This window comes from Orcinus orca, chromosome 18, assembly GCF_937001465.1.
Source record: "Orcinus orca chromosome 18, mOrcOrc1.1, whole genome shotgun sequence".
Classification (NCBI taxonomy): domain Eukaryota; kingdom Metazoa; phylum Chordata; class Mammalia; order Artiodactyla; family Delphinidae; genus Orcinus; species Orcinus orca.
The window spans coordinates 62,884,091-62,906,834 of NC_064576.1; the positions used below are offsets into that span (position 1 = coordinate 62,884,091).

General features: G+C 51.9%; 2 protein-coding genes across 4 annotated transcripts in view; both read right to left on the bottom strand.

Annotated features, from left to right (window-relative positions):
- Positions 1 to 4,245, bottom strand: part of DHRS12 (dehydrogenase/reductase 12) — a 177,499-nt gene extending 173,254 nt beyond the window's left edge. For 2 of the 3 annotated variants that reach the window (XM_049701345.1, XM_049701341.1), the window contains exon 1: positions 4,240 to 4,245. The gene's annotated coding sequence lies outside the window, so the exon portion shown is untranslated. The remainder of the gene's footprint in view (positions 1 to 4,239) is intronic. The other variant, XM_049701342.1, reaches the window with a different exon arrangement.
- Positions 4,246 to 11,060: 6,815 nt separating this feature from the next.
- Positions 11,061 to 22,744, bottom strand: part of ATP7B (ATPase copper transporting beta) — a 53,563-nt gene continuing 41,879 nt past the window's right edge. Inside the window, 10 exon segments of the mRNA XM_004274638.4 lie at positions 11,061 to 11,441; positions 11,444 to 11,663; positions 12,135 to 12,237; positions 13,309 to 13,426; positions 13,525 to 13,728; positions 15,179 to 15,321; positions 16,603 to 16,746; positions 17,921 to 18,089; positions 19,471 to 19,653; positions 21,633 to 21,827. Of these exon segments, the coding sequence (XP_004274686.3) occupies positions 11,274 to 11,441; positions 11,444 to 11,663; positions 12,135 to 12,237; positions 13,309 to 13,426; positions 13,525 to 13,728; positions 15,179 to 15,321; positions 16,603 to 16,746; positions 17,921 to 18,089; positions 19,471 to 19,653; positions 21,633 to 21,827 (1,647 nt within the window). The 3' untranslated portion in view covers positions 11,061 to 11,273.

The window sequence follows — 22,744 nt, forward strand, 5'->3', positions numbered from 1 at the left end:
AGCCAATGCATTATTTTATGGAAAATACAGGTAAGAAGTTGGTAGTGACGAGTCCATGAGGCATTTTAATAGTGATTTATATGCCTGGGATCAAAGAACACATTCTCAGCATGCTTTATACTCAGTAGGAAAAGAGAGTTGTTGCCTATATTTTGCACTAGTGCTTAAACAGACTTCTCATAAAGGCCAGTTAAAGACTACTTTGTGTAGTTTTTCAGATGAAGTGAAACTACATTGTCTGAAGCAGGCTAAGACTGGAGAGTTAAAAGACAAGACTTTGTTAATTTTAAAAATAAAAGAGCCAGTTATCTTACCAGCAGAATGAATTTATTTGGGAATAGCCAAAGGAATTGCAATTTGAGAAGGCAAGCTCTGGCAGACCATAGGCAAATCCAGAGAACAAGGAAGAGAGCGTGCTTTTATAGAGGAAAGGGGAGAGTTGGAATGGGGGGGGTGGTCACAGGATGGAGATAAACAGGTGGGGGAGAGGTGGACGTTACATCAGTTAATCTTCACAGACCATCCAATCCGGGTGAGTTATCACTTGAAAAGGAGTTTCACAGTTAGAGCACCAGGAAACCCTCTGCACACGCCCTTGTCTTGAAGCCTCACTAGACAGATACACACGTTAAGTGTTCTGAGACGTCATCTGCATTAAAGAGTCCTTTTTATACACCAGTGTTTTCCAGACTCACTCAGCTTCAGGGCCTTCTCTGGAGAAGCTTGGGAGGGTCTGGGCAGGCTTAGGCTGTCCCTCCCAACACCAATCCGCCCAGGCGCCTGCAGAGACCTTAGGGGGGCAGGTTATTTTCCTATCACTGCTGTAACAAAGTACCACAAACTCAGTGGCTTCAAACAACACACATTTATTGTCTTACGGTTCTGGAGGTCAGAGGTCCAAAATGGTCTCATGGGCTCCAATCAAGATGTCAGCAGGGATGGGTCCTTCTGGAAGCTTGAGGGGAGAATTCATTGCCTTGCCTTTTCCAGCTTCTCAAGGCCGCCTGTATTCCTTGGTCTGTGGCCCCTTCCCCCATCTTCAAAGACATGAATCTCGCTTCTATCCTCATACCTCCTTGTCTGACTCTGATCCTTCCACTTCCCTCTCATAATGACCCCGTGACTGCACTGGCCCACCCAGATAATCCGGGATGCCCTCCCCATCTCAAGATCCTTCACTTAATCACATCAGCAAAGCCCCCTTTGCCAGGTAAGATAACAGTCACAGGGTTTGAAGGTTAGAAAGTGCGTATTTTGGGGGGCCATTGCTCTGTCTACCCCGGTGTGTGGTGTTGGACGGAGGCACTGTTTGAATCCTGGATGGGAGTCAGGTGACAGAACGTCACCTTGTGGAGCTGGTTGGGCAGTTTTCTTGGAGGAGCCTCTGGGTCAGCAAATCCAGATGAGTCCCCGGGAAACCCACACTGCAGCCCACCAGTGCCAGGAGGTGGGAGGACAATCTTTTGTCAAACCCACTCCGATTTTAGACTCTGAGGTCTGACCTGTGACTCAGGCCTCCCTGCCCCTTGTTTAGGCCTTGCATCAGAGCCATTCAATGAGGACTTTCAAGAAATAGGACCCGGGCTTCCCTGGTGGCGCAGTGGTTGAGAGTCCGCCTGCCGATGCAGGGGACACGGGTTCGTGCCCCCGTCCGGGAAGATCCCACATGCCGCGGAGCGGCTGGGCCCGTGAGCCATGGCCGCTGAGCCTGCGCGTCCGGAGCCTGTGCTCCGCAACGGGAGAGGCCACAACAGTGAGAGGCCCGCGTACCACCAAAAAAAAAAAAGAAAAGAAATAGGACCCAAATGAGCTAATGAGGAGCCGGCTTTGTGGATCTGACATGGCCTCTCCGTCCCCAGTCATGACGACCTGGGGCAGCGACGGAAAGGGTGGCTTGTCAAGGTCAGGAGAAACAAAACGGTACCAGCTGTGCTGCATCCGCACCGAAGTTTCGGAAGAGCATCGGCCGGCGGCCGGAGCCCCTGTCTCAGGGTCCGTGCAGGCTAGCAGCCACCCCGCAGCTGGCCCCGTCGGGGATGTGAGGGAATCCTGAGAGACAAACAGCTCCAAAGCTACCTGTTAAAAAAAACAGAAGGAAAGAAAAGGAAGGAAGGGAGGGAAGGAAGAAGGAAGGGGAGAAGGGGAAAGAGAAAGGGGAGGGGAGGGGAGGGGAGGGAGGAAAAAACTCCAACCCAGTTAGGCTCTGGGCCCTCCTCCTGCAGAGACGAGAGCCCCTTCCTCCAAAGCCAGGAGCCCCTCAGTTTTCACTGCAGGTGAATTTCCTTCCAAAGGCAGAATCTAGCCCGTTTGCATCCACTGCATGGATTTCCAGGTGAGCACGTGCTTTGGGGCATGCTTCTGGAAGAAGCATCCTTTGGGGTTCTGCGAATTCTCTCTGAGTTAATGAATAAACATCACTCCCGCTCCCCGGTGGGGCAGGGTGGGAAGAGAAGGGATTCGTATTCCACTGGGGTTTGGAAAGCACACCTTCCTCAGCCTTGCCCCAGATGGACAAGTGTTCTGCCTTCCCTGCCTGTCACCCCTGACTGGGACTGTCACACGATCTTCTGGAGACAGGAGCCCCGCCCAGATGCTGTTTAAACTCTCCTCCGGGCCTATGGAGGGTCTTCACCATCCTGGAGCGGGGTTGAGGCCAGGAGGGGCCAAGGTTGGCACGTGCTCCTCTTCCTAGGACCCCTAGCTCTGCACTCTTGTGGCCACTATTCAGAGGATGAGAAGGGAAGGGGCGGCAGAGTCTCCGGAGTGGGGGGAGGAGAAAAAAGGACCCCACCCCCAGCTGTCCCTGCTTCCCTGTCCTACACCAGTTACGCCTCCCTCCAAACAGTGCGGCCCCGCCCATCTCTTCAGCCCCTGTCCCCTCGTCCCCAGTAGCCAGTCCACTCTCCCCTCCACACGCACCACCTGGACCCAATGCCTTCTCCTCTCCCGCTGAGCAAACCCCTCGTACACTTGACCTTCACTCAGTGCTCACCCTCTCTGAGGAGCGTTCCTGGAACACCCTATGCCATCACGATCCTGCCTCTGCACCCACTGGCAATTGTATCGTGGAAGGAGAGATTCTGTGGTCCCTTTAGTATGCTTGGGAAACTCAGGTTTTCATGCTCAAGACTTCACAGAGACATTGATGCAATAAGAATTGGCAGGAGGTGGCCAGCCAGCCAACCAGAAGCTTCCTGTGGAGCATCCCCTGGTACCCATCCCCCAGCCTCACATAGGCTTCAGCCAGCCCACCCTAGCCTGCACCCCACTCGGGCCAACCCTCCTACCTTCCCGACGCTGGCTTCACAAATCCTACCCTCTCCTCGAGACCCTTCCAGGCCACTTTCCTCAGTGGCTCCTTTGTAAATATCTCTTGTGCTTAAAAGGAGTGCGCCAGGGCTCAGCTCCTACTTAGTGTCTAATCCGTTCCCCCAAACTCCACTGCCTGTGTTCAGGTGACCCGGTGAAGCAGCTTGAGGACAGGGTTCCTGTGTGCGCTCCTTCCAAGGGCTCCTCTCTCCTGAGCACCTCAGCATGACTCCCAGGACATGACTGATTAAAACCACATGGAAATAGGGTCAGCCTTCTGATAGTTTCTCAATTGCTCTTATACCACCAACAACAGTATTGCTTATGAGCACTTCCAATAGAATTTGAAAGAAAGAAGGAAGTAATTCTAACAACAGATGTTAACAAAGGTAGAAATAACTTTTTTCTTTCCTTTTACTAATCTAGATGTTTTAACAATAGCAACACATATATATACATATACACATATAGAAATATATATTTGTGTATACACATACATGTATATCTACATATAATAAAGATACATAGAGAAATGACAGACAGATAGATCCCAAATGTCGCTTGAGTTAATTATAGAGAGATACAGAGAGACGTGTACCAGAACCTTCCTTTATAGCTCATACCCTTTGCACGTTCCCCCTACCACTTGCCACACAGCTCTGGCCAACCAGGCTGGCCACTGGCTTTGCCCTGAAGGCCCCTTTGCCCCTCCAGGCGTCTCCCTCCATGTTCTTCCATGAAATTACAACCCACCCTTCAATGGCCAGGTCACACGTGACCCTCCTCCCCAACACAGGGACAAGATGCAACTTTCCTCTCCTCTAAATCCGCCTCCTAAGGCACAGAATCTCATCCTGCCCATTAGAGAGGGGTGTGTGTGTGTGTGTGTGTGTGTGTGTGTGTGTGCGCGCGCGCGTGTGTGGTGGTCGTGAGTCTCGCGGGGAGGAGGGGGGAGGCAGGCTGGTGGGGGGATGAACAGAGAGGAGAAGGAAGGCTGAGTCATTTGCACTGAATGTCCTTAGAGTGGACAGGGAAGAAATGATGAGTAAAGAGGCATGCACATTAATAATTACCTAGATGCCCTTCCCTGGCGGTCCAGTGGTTAGGGCTCTGCACTTCCACTGCAGGGGGCACAGGTTCGATCCCTGGCCAGGGAACAAAGATCCCACATGCCAAGTGGCGCAGCCAAAAAAAAAAAAATGACCTAGAAGTGGGTGGAGCTTTAAATGGAGAACGAAGTCCCCATCCTGAGGTATCTAGTATTTTTACTACTTTACAGGAAACCCCACTAGATCCAAATTTAAGTGTATCTAAATCCATAGACTGGCAGCATACATCTCCTTTACTTTCCTAGAAGTAACACATTTCAAAATTTAGCTGTATTCTAAGCACATATGGAATTTAGCCTTAACTCTAACTATTAAGCAGGAAGGAGAAAACAGACGTTGATGAAACAACCGTATTCCTCCAGACCCCAGCGGGATTCTCCCAGTGCCCAGTGGAGGGCTGGTGACCCAGAGACTGAATCCACATGGTGTCATGGCCGCTCCACCTTGGTGACGGAAACACCACAGCTCTGTGCTGGGTGTATATTTAGCCCCCAAGTTGGAGTCATCAGAAATAGCAGAGCAAGATCGTTCTATTTTAATCAAATGTTAGTGCGTTTTTTTAGGAAACCATACCTGAGGTGACGTAATTCTACCCTGGAGAGAAGGGAAAAATGTCAAAAAAGACTGGGGGAAGTGATCACACTTCTAAATATAATGCAGATAAGTCGAGTGAGACAAGATCCTGCCTTCTAAACTAAACTGCTGTGCACACTACTGAGCCCGTGTGCCGCAACTACTGAAACCCACGTGCCTAGAGCCCGTGCTCCGCAACAAGAGAAGCCACCGCAGTGAGAAGCCCGCGCACCACAACAAAGAGTAGCCCCTGCTCAACATGACTAGAGAAAGCCCGCATGCAGCAACCAAGACCCAATGCCACATTTCCCCAAAGAAGATACAGACTGCCAACAAACACATGAAAGGATGCTCAACATCATTAATGATTAGAGAAATGCAAATCAAACTACACTGAGATATCATCTCACACCAGTCAGAATGGCCATCATCAAAAAATTCTACAAACAATAAATGCTGGAGAGGGTGTGGAGAAAAGGGAACCCTCTTGTACTGTTGGTGGGAATGTAAATTGATACAGCCACTATGGAGAACAGTATGGAGGTTCCTTAAAAAACTAAAAATAGAACTACCATACGACCCAGCAATCCCACTACTGGGCATATACCCTAAGAAAACCATAATTCAAAAAAAGTCATGTACCAAAATGTTCATCGCAGCTCAGGACATGGAAGCAACCTAAGTGTCCATCAACAGATGAATGGATAAAGACGTGGCACATATATACAATGGAATATTACTCAGCCATAAAAAGAAAAGAAATTGAGTTATTTGTAGTGAGGTGGATGGACATAGAGTCTGTCATACAGAGTGAAGTAGGTCAGAAAGAGAAAAACAAATACCGTATGCTAACACATATATATGCAATCTCAAAAAAAATAAAAAGGTCATGAAGAACATAGGGGCAAGATGGGAATAAAGACGCAGACCTACTAGAGAATGGACTTGAGGACATGGGGAGGGGGAAGGGTAAGCTGGGACGAAGTGAGAGAGTGGCATGGACATACATACACTACCAAATGTAAAATAGCTAGTGGGAAGCAGCCACATAGCACAGGGAGATCAGCTCGGTGCTTTGTGACCACCTAGAGGGGTGGGATAGGGAGGGTGGGAGGGAGGGAGACGCAAGAGGGAAGAGATATGGGGATATATGTATATGTATAGCTGATTCACTCTGTTATAAAGCAGAAACTAACACACCATTGTAAAGCAATTATACTCCAATAAAGATGTTAAAAAAAAAAAGACCCAATGCAGCCATAAATAAATAAATAAATAACTCTATTTTTTTAAAAAAGATCTAAACTTGCAGGAATATTATATGACGCTAAGGCACACGTGACAACAAAGGAATGTCACTGCTGAGTCATCCCACTGATGTACTCTGCACCGCTAAGAGCAAATTTGAGAAGGCTCAAACCCTGGGCTGCAAGTACAGATATAAACACATCGTAGAGGCACCCAGTGCCAGAGCTAACTCCAGCCTCCCGCTCTGCCCCATCACCCACATTTTCATTATGATGATGTCTATTTGAATTTCCAGATGCTTCCAAAAACTGACCAGGAGAATGTGGGCTCTGGCTATAGACTGGGAAGTTGTTTTGGTCAGAGAGACACCTGGTGGCTCTTGAGATAAACCACACTGGCCTGCCAAAGAACACTTCTCGTGTCCCACGCCAGGCACCAAGGGGTGGCGAGGAAGCCCAGCCTCTCCTGCTAAGGAGAGTACCCAGCATCACCTTTGCAGGGAGTGGGTAGCCCAGAGGGGCACACGGGCTTTGTGGCCGGAGCAAATGGGCTTGAACACTCAGCCTGACTCTTGTCTCCTGGACAGTCAGCTTGACTGTTGAAATGGGGCAGGGACGCAAGTATCTCTTCACACCACTGTGAGGACCAGCTGGGCCAAAAGTGATGGACCCAACTGCGACACCCACAGTATTTGAACGCTGTCTGTCCCCTGAACTTACGGGTACCTGGGTGGCCATCAGTTCACAACAGGGCCCCTACAGCACCTCTGTGCTCAGACGGTTTTAACGTGGTCAGGGAGCCGGGTCCCCCATGGGCAGATAGGCTTCGCTGTCTCAGTGCCCCAGTGCTGTCCCCTCACAAAGGACACCCCTCCATGAAATCATGTCCATGGGGTTTCCTTTTTTGGGGGGGTGGTATTATGGCAGCCTCTTCCCCCCTTTATAAATTTCTGCATGCTTCAGTTTTTGCTACAAGCAGTTTCATGTTTATATAAAGAAGAAATGATTGCCATTTCCTTTTCAGTGGAAAAAAATGTTAAATTTCCATTAGCTCTTGTTTTCATCTTAGCCCTTAGATGATTTTCCATCAGTTTATTTATTTTTTTAATCTTTTTGAACAGAGTAAAGGAGACTCTGGGATTTCACAGCGTTATTTAACATTCTCATATTCTATCCTGTAATTTCAGCCGTTGTCATTGTCTTTACACAAAGGAACACGGCAGACAAGCAGACATCTCCCTCTGGAAGGCACCAAAACAGTGGTGCTCATGTCTCTGCCCAAGCTGAGGTTGAAAATGAAGAAGGGAGGGTGGTTTCATTCCTAAGAGCTCCACAATACTTTCCAATACCAACTCAGCTTTCCCACACATCAAGGTAATCTGAAGGGGAAACCGAGCGTCAGCACGACTGGCTGCCTAAAGCATTTCTTCGTGTATGCTACTCCTTACTTTCTTTTAAAACAAAAGATGCAGTGAAGAAAAAGTTGTATGCAAATAAAACTTTTCTCACTCCAGAAGAATTTTATACACATTAGGGAACTTAGCTGCTGAAGTATCATCATGAATTTTTCAAAGCAAAAAGAAAAAATCCTTCTGTAATTCAAACCTTTTTCTAATTCACCTATTTGATTGGCTGAGTTTGGCTTACGCTGGATTTTCTTAAAATAAAGGTCATTTTTTTATTAGTCTTGGTTCCACAGTAAACCAGCAAAACAATTTGGGGACCGATTTTTGGACATGTCAATTTCCAGGTGCCGTTGTTTAAGAGAAGGAGAAAATCTAGAATTATTACATTCATTTATTTAATAGGTGATCCTATCACAATTCTTCACTAAGGTCTTAAAGGCTGAAAAGTTATCAGGAATGGACAGATGTTATGATTTATTCGGGTGCATGTGGAATCCTATCAGGGAAATTTGCTCAAGTTTTAGAAAACATCTATTTTCTAAAGAAATGGACTCAACCTTCCCTTTCCACAACGGGACGTGCATACGACATGAAATTCCCATAGCCAGGCCTCCAGAAAAGGCGTCCAGCAAGCCGGGTGTCAAGTCCTAAGGCTGTGCTGGAGGGCACTTAGCGTAGCCCGTGCCTGGCTCTCCAGCTGTGCACTGACACCAAGCTGCCAGACAGTCACCTTAATGACTCTACAGAGAAGTGTTGGTATCAGGATGTGACAGAGGGGGAAATCTCTCAGTCTGATGAAGGATTAGGTCACCAGCATGTCTGTGGAACCTACAATCGGGGCAAAGTTCTGAAGTGTTACAGTTTGTGTTGGTGACGACAGCAAAATGTCTATTTCCCTTTTAAGGCAGGTGACCACACGTCCCAGTTTGCCTGGGTAGTCCCAGTTCAGGCCAGTTGCCCTGTCATAATTGTTAATAGCACCTCCTTTCACTCTTAAAAGTATCCTGGTTTGGATGACGAATGACACTGTCACTTCACCTCTAGGTACAGCTCCCCCCCCCCACACACACAAGATGCTCACAGAGCCTTCCCAACACAGCACTTTGGTCCAGACTTTTCTACTACCCCTCCCACCCGATTCCTTCAGGGCCAAGGATCCCAAAATATAGCTGTTCTGATTAAATGTGTGCATTTGAGAACAGCCATTTGTAGACAATCGCCCTCAACCAGGGAAGTGCATATGATGGGGTCACCTAGGCCCGTGTCCGAACCAGCGGGACAGGTACCCTGAGGCGGTGCTTTCCAGAGCTCTCCCCACAGACCACTGAGGAAGGCCTTCGGGAGAGGGGCTCACACAGTGCTGGGATGGCCCATCAGAGGGCTCGGGCCACCCTCCTGGCCTCCACTGTTAAACCGCATTCTATTCTCCCCCTGAAAAGGCACTGAGCAAAGCCAGCACCTCGAGGTTCTCACCAAAGATGGCGCTGCACTGGCTCCTACACGCTTCCCACTCGGAGCCAGCCAAAGGCAAATTTTTAGATGAATAGAAAAAGAAACTTTATTCTAATATAGCATGGGAAAGTTTTTGAAATAGGAATTCTTCTTTTCTGACCAAAACAAACTTATACTTTGAACATCTCTGAAAGGTTATTTTCTGTACAATTATATAAATATTTCCATGTCCCTATAAACATGACATCTATGGTCCTAAAAGCTTTTTGAAAAATCAATACAATTAGATTCTTTAGACAATGATTAGCCCAGTTACAAAACAGGACACATTCCCCAAGCACAGCCAGGAGTAAAGAGAGGACACAATTGGGAACACAGAGCAGGAAGGGGCTGGGGAGGGGAGGGAAGACTGGAAACCATAAAAACACAACAAAACCCTGCACATCAACTGTAGAGGCTAAGACCCAGCAAAAACTAAATTATATGCAAATGGAAAGGAACCATCCAAAGGGAACATGACATGACCTCGCGGTCAGATCTCACCCCAAGTCAGCAAATATATCACCCGGCAGGTTCGGTCTTCCGGGAGCGCAAGGGCCTTTTTCTCGTTTATTCTTATTGAGCAAAATATTCAAGGTAGGGCCAAGTTAGAGAAAAGACTTCAGAGCCAACAGACATGAATTCAGATCCCTCTTCTGCCACGTATACTGGCTGTGTGATCCTGGGTGGGATTCCTAGCTTCTCTGAGCCTGTTTCCCGCCTGTGAATTATCTAACTTTGCTGGCTTGTTGGGAGGATGAGAGGTAACTTATAAAAAGTGCTTATATCCCCCTGGAAAATAACTGACAGTAACTAACTAAAATGTGTGTGATAAGGGCTTCACCTTGGAACTTAGAACAGGCTCTGCACTGCCTAGTCTAAGATTCTGATAGTACTAGTCTACCCCGCGTGGTCTGCCAATCACCACCAAGCCCTGAGTCCGCCATGGGCCCCACTGCTGCCCCTCCGATGCTGTGCAACCACAAAGGCCACTTAAAGTTAGAAACAGATGTTCTCTTGGGAAACTGTGGTCACCCCCTTCCCTAAGGCACCAGCTCTGCGTGCAGAAGTCAATGCGTGTGGAGGACTGAGATTTCCTCTCTTGTTTGGGTATCATTTCCCCGGATTGCTGTAGGCACTGGGGCAGCACTGACCTGACTCCCACAATGCACCACGTGGGATGACAGTCACATAGTGGGCCATGTAACTGAAGCCCCTGGAACGGAGCAAGCAGGTTCCTGCACCACATGCCTCCCTGGGTCCCCTCGGACCACCCCCACCCCACCCCAAGAAGCCGAATTTCTCAAGTCTCGGGCTCTGAGACCCTCCCTCCAGCTGGGCAGCGACAGTCAGCAACAGCACTGGATTCGGCGGCGTTGAGAAGCCAGGACTCCACGGAGAAGAGGGTCGTAAGCAACAAAGACCTCTCCTCACCCCGAGGAGAAAGAAGCATGGCGGCTCTCTGGTGGCCGTGTGGGCAAGGGGTTCAGGAAGGAGCACATGAGCCCCCTGCAGAGCAGCCGCGGGGACGTGAGGACATCAGCCCGGCCCTCAGACGACGGGGTGCCACAGCCCCAGGGTCAAGGACAGAAAAGGAAGAGATGGCGCCAGCAGAAAAGACGGGGACACCCGAGGTAAGTGATGCTCTCGGATACGCGATGCACGTGGGTGTCGTCAAAAAGCGCCGGAGGGCTTCCCTGGTGGCGCAGTGGTTGAGAGTCCGCCTGCCGATGCAGGGGACACGGGTTCGGGGCCTGGTCCGGGAGGATCCCACGTGCCGCAGAGCGGCTGGGCCCGTGAGCCGTGGCCGCTGAGCCTGCGCGTCTGGAGACTGTGCTCCGCAACGGGAGAGGCCACGACAGTGAGAGGCCCGCGTACCGCAAAAAAAACACAAAAAAACAAAAACCAAAAGAAACAAAAAGCGCCGGAGCCCGAGGTTTTAATGAATTCTGTGGACAGGCCCAGCTAAGTTTTTGGACCCAACGAGATCGTCCTCGTTTCACAGGCAGTCATCCCAAACGCTACGGCACAGGATGCGAGGAGGGCTGGCTGTCCCTCCTCTTCTCGAGGCCAGCAAGGTTTCCAATGAGCCCATGGGACCCCGGCAGCGTGGTCCACAAGCCGCGGGGAGGGGTGATCTAGAACGTCCAGGGCTGGCGAGGGGCTCCGCCGCCTGCTGCTGCTGCTGTCAGGCTGGAGCCTCGGCCACACAGGGAGGGGGGCCGGGCGGGGGCCACAACCGCCTGCGGCTTTCGGACGCATGGCTCCTCGTCCCGGTCACTCAGGAGCGGAGGCCACTTGCTCCCCGCTCGTCGCCGGCCGCGGTGCCGTGCCGGGACAGCCCGTCAGACTTGAGGGAGGACAGGGACACTTGGCTGATGTAGCGGACCTGGTCCCAGGGCGCGGCCCGTGGGGAGTCGCGCCGCCGGTTGTCCATGCCGATGTGCACACTGACCTGGGACTCGGTCAGGGGCTTCATGCGGCCCTGCGCCTGCGCCTCATACCACGCCAGCTCCGGCTTCCTGTAGCTGCAAAGCAAGAATCCAAGAGCACCTGAGCCATTCTGGACACACAGCCTTTTTCTGTAAAGCCCGGTGAAGGCCTCTCATGAAGTCTTTAATAACACGCAGTATCAGGGCCTCAAGGCTTTTAAAGGAAAGAAAGGCCACCAAACTCCCATGGCTCAGGGCAAGTTCCCAACTTAGAAACTTTCTAGCCAAATGCCTGGTACATAGTAGGCTGTCATTAACTTTTGTTAACTGAAAGCATAAGTAAATAAAGATCCCTTTTAAAAAAGGAAAAATGATCACAGACAGGGATCCTACAGCTACCGCTCGACACAGACAGCCGTCGAGCAGAGTAACCGGGAAGAAGCAGTGCGAGGTGACTGATCAGAGGCAAACTTGGCTCGCGGTGGACAAGCCGTTACACAAACACACGCCGGGCCCCGCTCGGGGCGCACACCCACCCCGGCCCCCGGGCCCGCCGCAGGGACTCACCACTTGAGCTGCAGTGACGAGAGGACCACGGACACGGAGGAGGCAGCCATGGCCGCCGAGCCCATCCACGGCTGCAGCACGACGCCGATGGGCATGAAGACACCTGGCCAAGAGGGGGACTGCACTCAGGCCGCAGCCCAGGGCGGACAGCGAGGGGGGCCCAGCCTCGCCGCCCACCAGAAGCTCTCCTCAGGGCGGCTCGGAAGCCCCTGGGCTGGCCGCTGACCGCGTGCCCGTGGGCCTGAGGCGGGCGGTCTCAGAGCTGGGCGGGGGGCGGGGGCACCGTCAAGGGGATTGGGGTCCCCCACCCACCCTGACCTTCCTGGGACCATCCAGACGTGCCCTCACCTGTTTGGGGGAAGCGCCAGGGGACAGGGCGCCCCAGGGACTTGCAGGTGCCACCATGCGGGGGCACCTCGGGGGTGTGAGCACCGGGGCAACACGCTGGCGAACATGGGCCCTCTCTCCACGGAAGGTCCTCCCTCAAGGGCGTCAAAGCACCTTGATGAGGGGCAACAAGACCAGGTCCTGGGACAGAGCCGCAAGCCCGGGAGGGGACCAGGTCCTGAGCCGGCCACAGGGCAGGAATGCACCTGCCGGAGCCGGGCTGCGGTGGACGCGCTGATCCACCGCGTGAGGCAGTGCCGACCGCTCGGACCCAACAGCGGAATGTGGGGTGCGGCAGTCACGTTTAAAAATAGGTCTTGGCCCATGTAGGCGCTTTCCTTGCAGGGGTCTTTGGAACAACTCTTCCCTCTCTGGTGACACAAGATACAGTGGGGGAGGGAGGACTTAGGGAGCAGACAATATCCATCTCTTCCCATGATTATTTCCGAGTCAGGATAAAACCTAGGCGGGATTAATTCTTAAGACAAAGTTCTAAAGCACTGATCCCGGGCTTAGCGTGTAACGGGTGCCCCATAACTGTTAATATTGATTATTTTTCAGACTGTATGTCTTAATAATGTTCCAGAAAACAGGGCCAAGGTAAATAGGGTTGAGCAACTTGGCCAGCTTTTCAGAGAGGCCAGCAGTGAACAGAAGGCTTGGGTTCTCCCTGCAGTCTCTCATTTACGTTTGGAGACTTACAAAGCGGAACATAATAAAATCAACTCTTTCTTCAAGGCTTCTGGCCACAACTAGGGCCAGAGGCAACAGGGCAGCGAGGGCCTACCTGCTGCAATGGGGATCCCGACCAGGTTGTAGATCAGTGCCAGCACCAGATTGAGTCGTATCCTCTGGACGGTCCTCTTGGAGAGGTGAATGCTGGCCACCACGTCGAGCAAGTCATTCTGCAGGAGAGGAGCACACGGTGAACTGCGAGCTCCGCTCTGCGGCCCTCGGCACTCCTGCTACGGGCAACAGCGAGGGGAGACGCAGCAGAGCTCACTCTGATGAGGACGACGTCAGCTGCCTCGATGGCCACGTCCGTGCCCGTCCCGATGGCGATGCCCACGTCGGCCTGGGCCAGGGCCGGGGAGTCGTTCACACCGTCGCCCACCATGGCCACTCTCTTCCCCTCGTTCTGGAGCTCCTGGACCTTGGCCACCTTATGAGAAGGCAGCACCTCCGCAAAGACTTTGTTGATGCCAACCTGAAAGGAAAGAACAGCAGTCAATAAAAAAGCAAATGCACAATAACATCCGGTGTTGCCGAGGGGCAGGAACAGGAGCAGAAGCCTAGGAGCCCTCAGCCTCCAGGTCCCGTCACCAAGTCCTGCAGATGCCAGGTCGCACGGCAAATGTACCCCCTGCTCCCATCCCAACACCCCGCGGTGGTCTGGGACCCTCGCTGGCCTCCTGCCCACATCCTGCCCTCCCAGCACTCTTCTCCAGATGCCGTCCTGGTGACCTTTCCGAAACAGTAATCATTGGTCACGTTACTCTCCTGCTTCAAGGCCTCCAGCGGATCCCACTTCCCTTAGGCCAACGTCCAAATTCCTCTGCCTGCCTCCCAAGATCCCCAGGTCAGGTCCTGCCTGTGCCCAGCTCCCTGCACCCCACCCCCCGGCCCCAGCGGGCCCCGCCTTGGCCTCTCCAACTCGCTGCTACCTTGCACCCGCAGGCGGTGCTCGTGCTGCCTGCTCTGTCCTGCAAAGGTCACTTTTGCTGCCCCCAGCACCCCTTCTTCTTCATCTGACTCCTGCAGGCCTCCTCTCCCCTGGAAGGTGTCCCCGGCCCCCGCCAGGCTGAGGGGTAAGCTGGCAGCTCCCATGTGTCCCGTGCACTCTTCCACTGGAGCGCCCAGCACCTGGTTTACACTTGGTCCCTGGGCCACCCTCCCCACGGGACCATGAGCTCCTCGAGGGCGGTGCCCTCTTCACTCCTCTCTGTCACAGGGGTGGCGCTTAGTAAGTGCTTGCTGAATGCAGGAACAAGTTTTAATGCGGGAGTGGGTGTACTCTCAGAAGGACGACTGACGGGGCACTGCCGCTCCCTTCCCAAGGAGCAATTCCTTCTCAAAAGCAGACAGCTTTACACACATGTCCTCAAGGGGTGGTATACAGTTGTCTGGAGTTTGCACTGGAGCCCTCCCCGCGAGGCAGGGCAGGCAGGCATGCGGTCGTGCTGCCCTCGTGGCCCAAAGTCAGACCCTAGCGCCGCAGAAGAACTGCCGGGACCCAGGGGCTTATCTGGTGCAGAGTGAGAAGAGCTGGGCCGGCAAAACACTCCCTTAATATAAAGGCTACAAGGTTGTTTATTTCAGCCCTCAAGCCATGGTCTTTTTTCCTCAGTGCAGCGGCTGGAAAATAAAGAATGCTGGGACAGCCTTTCCGGGGCTGCAGCCACCATGCAGGGATGAGTGCTGGCACCCAGGCCCCAGCAGCGTGATCTTTGGGGCAGCAGCAAGGTGGTCCCCTGTGGGACATGCACGGCTCCGAGATCAAAGCGTGTGGAGAGAAAAACCCCAGCGAGGGGGGAGGACCAGAGCAAAGCTGAGTGCTCAATGCACTAGTGCTTACCTATCTTCCTTAAACTGCTTCTGCCAGCTTGAAATCGCTTGCAGTTTCAGATGTGGGAGACATCCCGGCCCCCGGCCCTTACCTGGGTGGCAATGGCTCTGGCTGTCTTGCGGTTGTCCCCTGTGATCAGAACCACATCCACGCCCATGCTCTTCAGTGTGTGCACGGCCAGGGCGGCCTCCTGCTTGACCGCATCTGCGATGGCGATCATGCCACAGAGTACACCTGCAGGAGACACCGCAGGTGAGCACACGTGGCAGCGCCCTGGGCAGCCCGAGAAGCAAGTAAGACTTCATGATGCGGAACAGTTTTCCTAATACCGTGTTACACGCCCAAAGCAAAACACCAAACTGTACAACAGAATACGGTTTTGATTTTGTTTTTTTTTTTAATTTACATACATTTCCAGATGCGTACAAAAGTCTGGAAGGACTGTTAAAAAGTTAACAGTGGCTCTCTGAGGGGTAGGATAATGAGGGATTCCATTTTTTTTACAGCTCTCGGAATTTTCTAGATTTTCTGCAAGGAACATCTCTTCCTTTGCAGAGTGCCTGACTCATAATAACTCAATACCTGTTAGCTATTAAAACATGAGAAATGCAACAAATGCTACTTAAAAAGTGACACATGTCCAAACAGCTAGAAAATCAATCCTTCCTTTCTGTCTCTTCCTACAGAAATACTTTGTAGAATTTTTTTCTTTTTTTTTTTTTGAGTGACTCTTTGGGTACTGACACAGGAAGGCATTCGAGGACTGGGGACTGAGGTGTGACGGGAGCAGTGACGGTGAGGATGTGTAAGAGGTACTTTTAATTGAGCCATTTCCAGCTTGACAAGCTGAGGGGGTTGTGCGTTTAAAGGACTCGGGGGAAGGCATGGCAGTGAGAGCCGGAAAAAAAGACAGAGAGAGGGGGGGAGAGAGAGAGAGAGAGAGATAGAGAATATGGGAAAAGAGGAGCATTCAAAATATAGCAATTAAATTATTTCTTATTTGCATGTAGTTTTTACTTCTATTAGCAGAAACTAACAGTAACAAAGTGATTCTAATCTACCTGAGATGTAAAGCCCAGGATATAACCTGAGTACTAAGATACACACAATCTTGAGAAGCTCTGTGAAGGCTGCAGGGGATTTCAGTGTGTAAAGCGTCTTAGAGTTAAACCTCTTAGGAAGTCAACTGCTGTTTCGCCTGCAGTGATGAATGAGAAAGGATGACTTTCAACTGCCAACCTGGGCAGATGCAAACGATGGTGGGGAAGACAGTTTAGAATCCCAAGAGCAAAGAGGCTGAAGCCATCTTCACTCTGGTGGCGAAGATGGAGGTGGCCAGAGGGGGCCTCAGGATCGACAATGAAGTGAAAAAAATGGCAAGACAGCCTTTTCGAAAATAGAACTAAAATTAACAGTGAGGAAGATTTACTTTAAAAAAAAAAAAAAAAGGACTCTATTTCTGCCTGACGTCTCCAGCTTCACTTGAGAGCAGAGGACAGGGGAGCAGAGCAGTACCGTCGATGGCCACCAGGATGGCCGTCTGGCCTTTCGTCTCGTGATCGGTCATCGCGTCGCTGATGTCACTGGTGACGGTCAAGCCGTTGCGCCTCATCCACTCTCGGCTGCCGATCAGCACAGAGAAGGTCTGCGGGACCGCATCTGCTCAAAGGAGTGTGTGGTTATTCCCAAAGAGGCCGAGTTCACTGGGAGAAAGCACTAAAAACCATGGGATGGTTTCAACAGCAAAACGTCCACTTGACGGTTCTGGAAAAACCACAACCTAATAAACACCTCTTGAAAAACCATCCTTAAAGAACCAGGGGAAAAAGAATAACTAACATGCAGAACCGCGGTATGAATTAAAACATGTAAAGATGTTACAAACATATTAAACACCGCGTAGTGTACCTACTGGCCTTTAGGGGTATCTGCTGCTGCCGTTAGATTGGATTAGAATTAGGATTAGAAGCGGTTAGTTATTTGGTCAGCGCCGAAAGCCAGTGTGGACTAGACCCATCACTGCTTGGTACAGATGATGCAAGGTGAATCGGCTAACAACCGGCCACCGTGTATGAAAGGTTTTGAAGCTATACCTCCTAAGAGGCCAGCTGAGTCCTGCACCTGTCACCTCTACCTTAGGTGTCACTGATAGACCAGTCCCTGGAAGGCAAAGGAAAGGTCATCCCAGGGCTTTAACTTGCCATAAGGTGGTAACAGCTTCTAACAAAATCTAAATCAAGATTTAACTACTAACATACTTAAGAGCAAACACTAGACATGGGTTTTTTGGTTTGGGGGCGTTTCCACTCTCTTATGCTGATGGCTAGCACCCTTTGAATAAGAAAGGCCGTTATTCAAAGAGCAGCTGTCCCTCCAGTGCCCCTTCTTGACTTGGGCAGACCATTTCCGTTCACTTTCCCTGATGGCTGCCAGCTCTGTAAATACGTCACGTCCCATCAGAGTTGACCACATGGAGGTTTCCTGTTTAGGAGGAACAAAAGGAAGACTCCCATCTGCCTACCCTGTAGCTTACGAGTCTTATCCCAAGACTAACCTGGGCTAAGAAAGAGGAGACTCGAGACTAGGGAGCAGGGAAGCAATACTCCGTGACTCTAAGTCACACACTGCTTTTGTCTGCCATTAGCGTCAAGATTCAGCCACATCGAGGACCACGAGAGAAGCTGCAGGCTTCCCTGGGAGACGGCGTGCGGCGCAGCAGCCCTGAGCCACCTTCTCCACAGTCGGGAACCACGGGGCAAGCCTGGCATGGCGCCCTCCATGGCTGGGCCCAGCCCCCGGCGGGCCAGGCAGCGGAAACCGAGGCCAGGGATACCTGTTTCCATGGGGATGCTGCTGACCCCGTTCAGGTGGGCGGTCGGTTGGCCACGTGGGCGCTCGCCCTGGGCCAGGATGCCCTCCACGTTGCTGACTTTACAGCCGATCCCACAGCCGGGCACCGCCTGGAAGTCCGTGCAGTATCCCAAGGTCTCTGTGCCAAGTTCCTGGGAAGGAAAGTGGGGGAGAGGAAGCAGAAAACAGGTGAGTCGAGAGGGAGTCAGGACAGAGGTGGGGGTGAGGCGGGGGGAGAGCAGCAGACACCAGGAATTTAGAGGGAAGGGAGGGACGGGAGGAGAACTTCCGGGAAAGGCGGAGAGATCGACGCTCAAGTCAGCTACTCTTTCTCTCTCATAGGACACAGTCATTTAAAACAGCCTCAACCCTCTCCTAGAGTTTGGATGCCTGGGGAGAGTGGACAGGTTGCAGTCCAGAAAGGAGAAAGGCAATTCACATCCAACACCCCAAATTAAGGGCTGGGGTCGGCGGGTGGGGTGGCGGGGATGAAGGTGCCAAAGGGAGGAAAGATTTTCTTTTTCTGTTGCAAATAATTTCATAAAAACGATGGAATAGGTAAGTGGTAACAAACTATTTTAAGGCCATCAAGGGATAATCGCCCATGGCCAGACCCTGGTGGGGAGGGCCGACGTGGCAGGAGAAAGGGAAGGGCTGGGTTTATTTGGGTAACACAACCCAAAGGAAGGATGCCTGGGGGTGAGCAGAATTCTTTCTGAAACATCAGAAGGATGAGAGGGGAAATAGCCGCACCCTACACAAAGGACACGATGACGCGAAATGAGATTTCTGAAAGATTCCCTGCCCAGGAAGACTTGTCAACTCTTCCCCAAGGCATCCATGTCACCTTCTACATTTACTGATAATTGTCCTGTTCAGACAGTTGACATGTTTTCAGGGCAGTATTCTGGTACGTCCTGCTGCCTCCACGCGCAGACTGAAAACAGAGAAAGCTAACTAGGCCCTCTCACCTGCAGAGGTCAGAAGGGAAGGCTCCCCACTAACTGTGCCAACAGCCCACAGTCCTCTGGTCACTTCTGCTGCTTCCTCTCCGTCTCAGGAGTCCCCAGTGGATGGATTTCTCCCGACCTGGCTCCGAGACCCCCTTCGTTTTTGTATCCCTTTGCACGAAGCGCTCGTGCGGGACTGAATACGCCTGTCTTCCCCACCCGACCATCAACTCCCAGCCGGCAGAGCTCGCCTCTTATGAATTCTTACTCCCCTGAGCTCGGGATGCTCAGGAAATGCCTAATGAATGGCCATTAGCTCATAACACTGAACTGCTTTGTGAAGATCTGGAAACATGACGAGGGACCTGCCGCTGTGCGCTGCATCCCCACCTGCTCCAGGGGGCCTGCTCAGCAGTTTCCAGACCACACGAGCCAAGCCCTCTGTGGAGGCAGCTGACGTGGGGGCCAGGGGCAGCGAGGAGGAAAGGCGTGTGAGGAGGAAGGAGCCCGGAGTCTTCCAGCCCAGCTGAGGAGAGCGGGGGAGCCGGGGAAGCATGGGCCCAGCAACGCCCAGTCCACCTACCTCTTTACAGTATCTGGCGACTGCCACGCCCAGGGGGTGCTCACTGCTGGCCTCCGCAGTCCCCACCACAGCGAGCACCTTCCGGAGGGGCAGCGTGGCCACGTCCACGAGCAGAAGGACCCGCATGACTTTGGGGACCCCGTGGGTGATGGTGCCAGTTTTGTCAAACATCACAGTCTTTATCTGCCCAAAAAAACCACATCTCAGTGACCAAAACACAGATGGAAGGGACTCTCAGAGTCCTCACAATCTCGAGGCAGAACTTCACTCAACCCACCCCAAGCAGGTCACAATACACTCCTTCATGACACGCTACAGAATCCTCTGCGTCCATCCCAAGGCTCAACCACTCCCTCTGCCAAAACATTGTTTCCCTCTCTGCCCAGTTAAAAAAAAAAAATCCGCACTCCGGCTTAACCTGGACCAGGGTGAGCCAGAAGCTCTCACTCTGATGTAACAGGGAGGCATCACCGTGCAGTAACGCCGTGCGGCCTCCTCCTCGGGTCGGGTCAGGAGCGTGACCCTGAGGGGTCTGCCCACCTCCCGGTCCACCGCTATCTGCCGGGTCAACCACTGTTTCCTCCGGCCTGCATCAGTGCAAAAGCCTACGGAGAATAGTGTTCTCGAATTCCAAGTTCACAAAAGGAAGGGAGTGTTCCTTGGCCGTAGTAACAAGCAACCACAGAGCTAGTCTGGGGACCCGTCCCCCTCGGTCAGCGGCAGCTTGGCACTGGTCCCCACGGGTCTGGGCTCAGCCAGTCGGAAGCAGCCACACTCGGCGCCTGAGCTTGCGTGGCCGGAGCCCAGCAGTTCCCTCGCTCCACGCGCCCCTGGACCTGGTACAAGGTCAGCCCTTGTTGCACTCAGACTGCGTGCTGCAGGCTTGGTTCTCCCTCATTTAGCGAACAACAGCTCCGCTTCTTGTTTCTGACTGAGTGGGGCCTCCTCACCACGATTAACCGGCCTTCCTCTGACAGTCCTGGCCAGCTTCTAGTCCAGCCCCCGCTCCGCCGCCAGGACGGTCTTCCTGCAGGCGCTTCACCCCCGCCCCTGCCCCCGTGTGTCCCTGCTGCTCTTGGTTAAGCTCTGGACCGGGACTGAATAACCCTCCGAAGCCCTTCAGGGCCCCTCTCTCCCCTCCTTCCTCCTTCAGGACCCTCATCTCCTGTCAGTTTCTCTCTCTTTCTGGCCCTCATTTAGTTATTGAGAAAATAACTGTGGAGTGACTCCAACGTGCCAGGAGCGGGGCAAGATGCCGGGGACACAATGGCGGGGACATGTTCACGGTCTCCAGTCCTACGGAGTCTGGGACCAGGCAGCACGGCCCCCCCGGGTCCTTTCCACGTGCTGGTCCCACGGCCGGGATACCCCTCCCAACCTCTGTTGTCAGCTGACAGGTCTCAGACCTCCCCTGAGCACCTGCACCAGCGCCCACCCCATCCAACACACACGGATCTACGGTTAGGCCCCTGAGGAACTGTCCTCACGGCATCTCACACTCTCCACGGCGCCTGCTGCTTGCTTGCTCCGTGTCTGTCTTTCCTGCTGGACAGGAAGGTCCTTGAGAGCCAGGGCCCAGCACAGGACCCACGCAGAGTAAACGCTCAACAGATACCGAAGAAATAAAGGGAGGATGGAAGGCTGGGGACTGCTGGGCTGAAGGGAGATTCTCCATAGACACTGCTACCTGCTGCTCCACCCGAGGTCCCAGGACCCTCCCCGATCACGCGGAGACAGCGCAGCTACTTTCCCCAGAGCCTGACCACCTGGCTGTGAGCCCGGAGCTGCACATTTTAGCTGCAGGCCTTTGGCAAGTCGCCCAGCCCACTCCTGCTGCACTTCCCTCACCTGTAAAATGGAAACAACCAGCACCCACCTCAGGGCTATCGATGAGATTAAATCAATATTTATACAGCACTTAGGTCTCTGACCGTGAGCTGCTGCCGGTCCTGTTGTCATTCCCAGTTAGTCCTGGCTTCCTGTTTTACTTAATTAGTAGTGCTACCCTCAGTCCTCTTTCAGGTTTTTCTCTGAATATGAAATTTAAACAGGTACTATTTTCACTAGGACTCTCTAAGTCAAAAAAGAAAAAAAAAAAATCATGCAGCATATACAGCTACAGAATCACCCCAGCCAAGACCTCGAAGGAAGCGGGGGCCAACCTTGTGGGCCAGCTCCAGAGGCTTGCCTCCCTTGATGAGTATGCCGTTCTGGGCGGCCACCCCCGTGCCCACCATGACGGCCGTGGGCGTGGCCAGGCCCAGAGAGCAGGGGCAGGCGATGCACAGCACCGTGATGGACGTCTGGAACGCAAACCGGAGGACCACCTCTGCCTGGGAGATATGCTTGCTGGACGTCTGACGAGAGGAAAGAGACAGAGGCAGGGTGGGAGTTAGAGGAGGTACCACACGTAATTCTGATCATATGAGAACATTCCACTCTGTCGGGGCCTATATGGGAGTAGTATCTAGAGAAGAGTGGATACATGTAACTGATTCACTTTGCTGTACAGCAGAAAATGACACAACCATGTAAATCAACTCTACTCCAATAAAAATTAAAAAAAAAAAAAAAAGAACATTCCAGTGCAGGTGGGGGACCTGAACTGGCGTGATGAGCTGGGCTCCAGGAGACACGGTGCGGCCCGCTCTGCTTTGCAGGTATCGCGTGGTTCACTTTACTGCTCCAACCTGATCCTACAGGCTTTCCTCAGGGAAAGGCATTATGAGAGGAGAGAGGCACATAAAAATCCCCGATAGGGGAAGAGCACAGGCTCTAGAATCGGACCACGTAGGTCTACATCCTGGTTCTGACACTCCGTGTCTTAGCTTCCTCACGTGCAACATGGAGGTAATAATACCCAGCTCACAGGTTTTTGTAAGGATGAAATAAGGTAACATACATACAAATACATACAAACATAAATATACACAGTACAACACCTGATGTAGGAGAGAGGAGTCTGAGAAAGTATAGCTATTACATTATCATTATTATTTTTATTATTATGAAAGCTTTAAAAAACTATAGCTCTTCAAGGAATCAACTCTAAGGTAATAATCATGTGGGAAAAGATACAAGGATATTTCTCACAGTGCTTTTTCATAAAGGGAAAAAACTGGAAACAACCAATGGGGGATTGGTTAATTAAACTGCAGGTATGGCGTGCATAATGGAATATTATGCACATGTTAAAATGATGATGTATACATATTGACATGGAAAGATATCAGTAGCATTGCTGAATTTAAAAAAACAAGCATAAAATGGCATG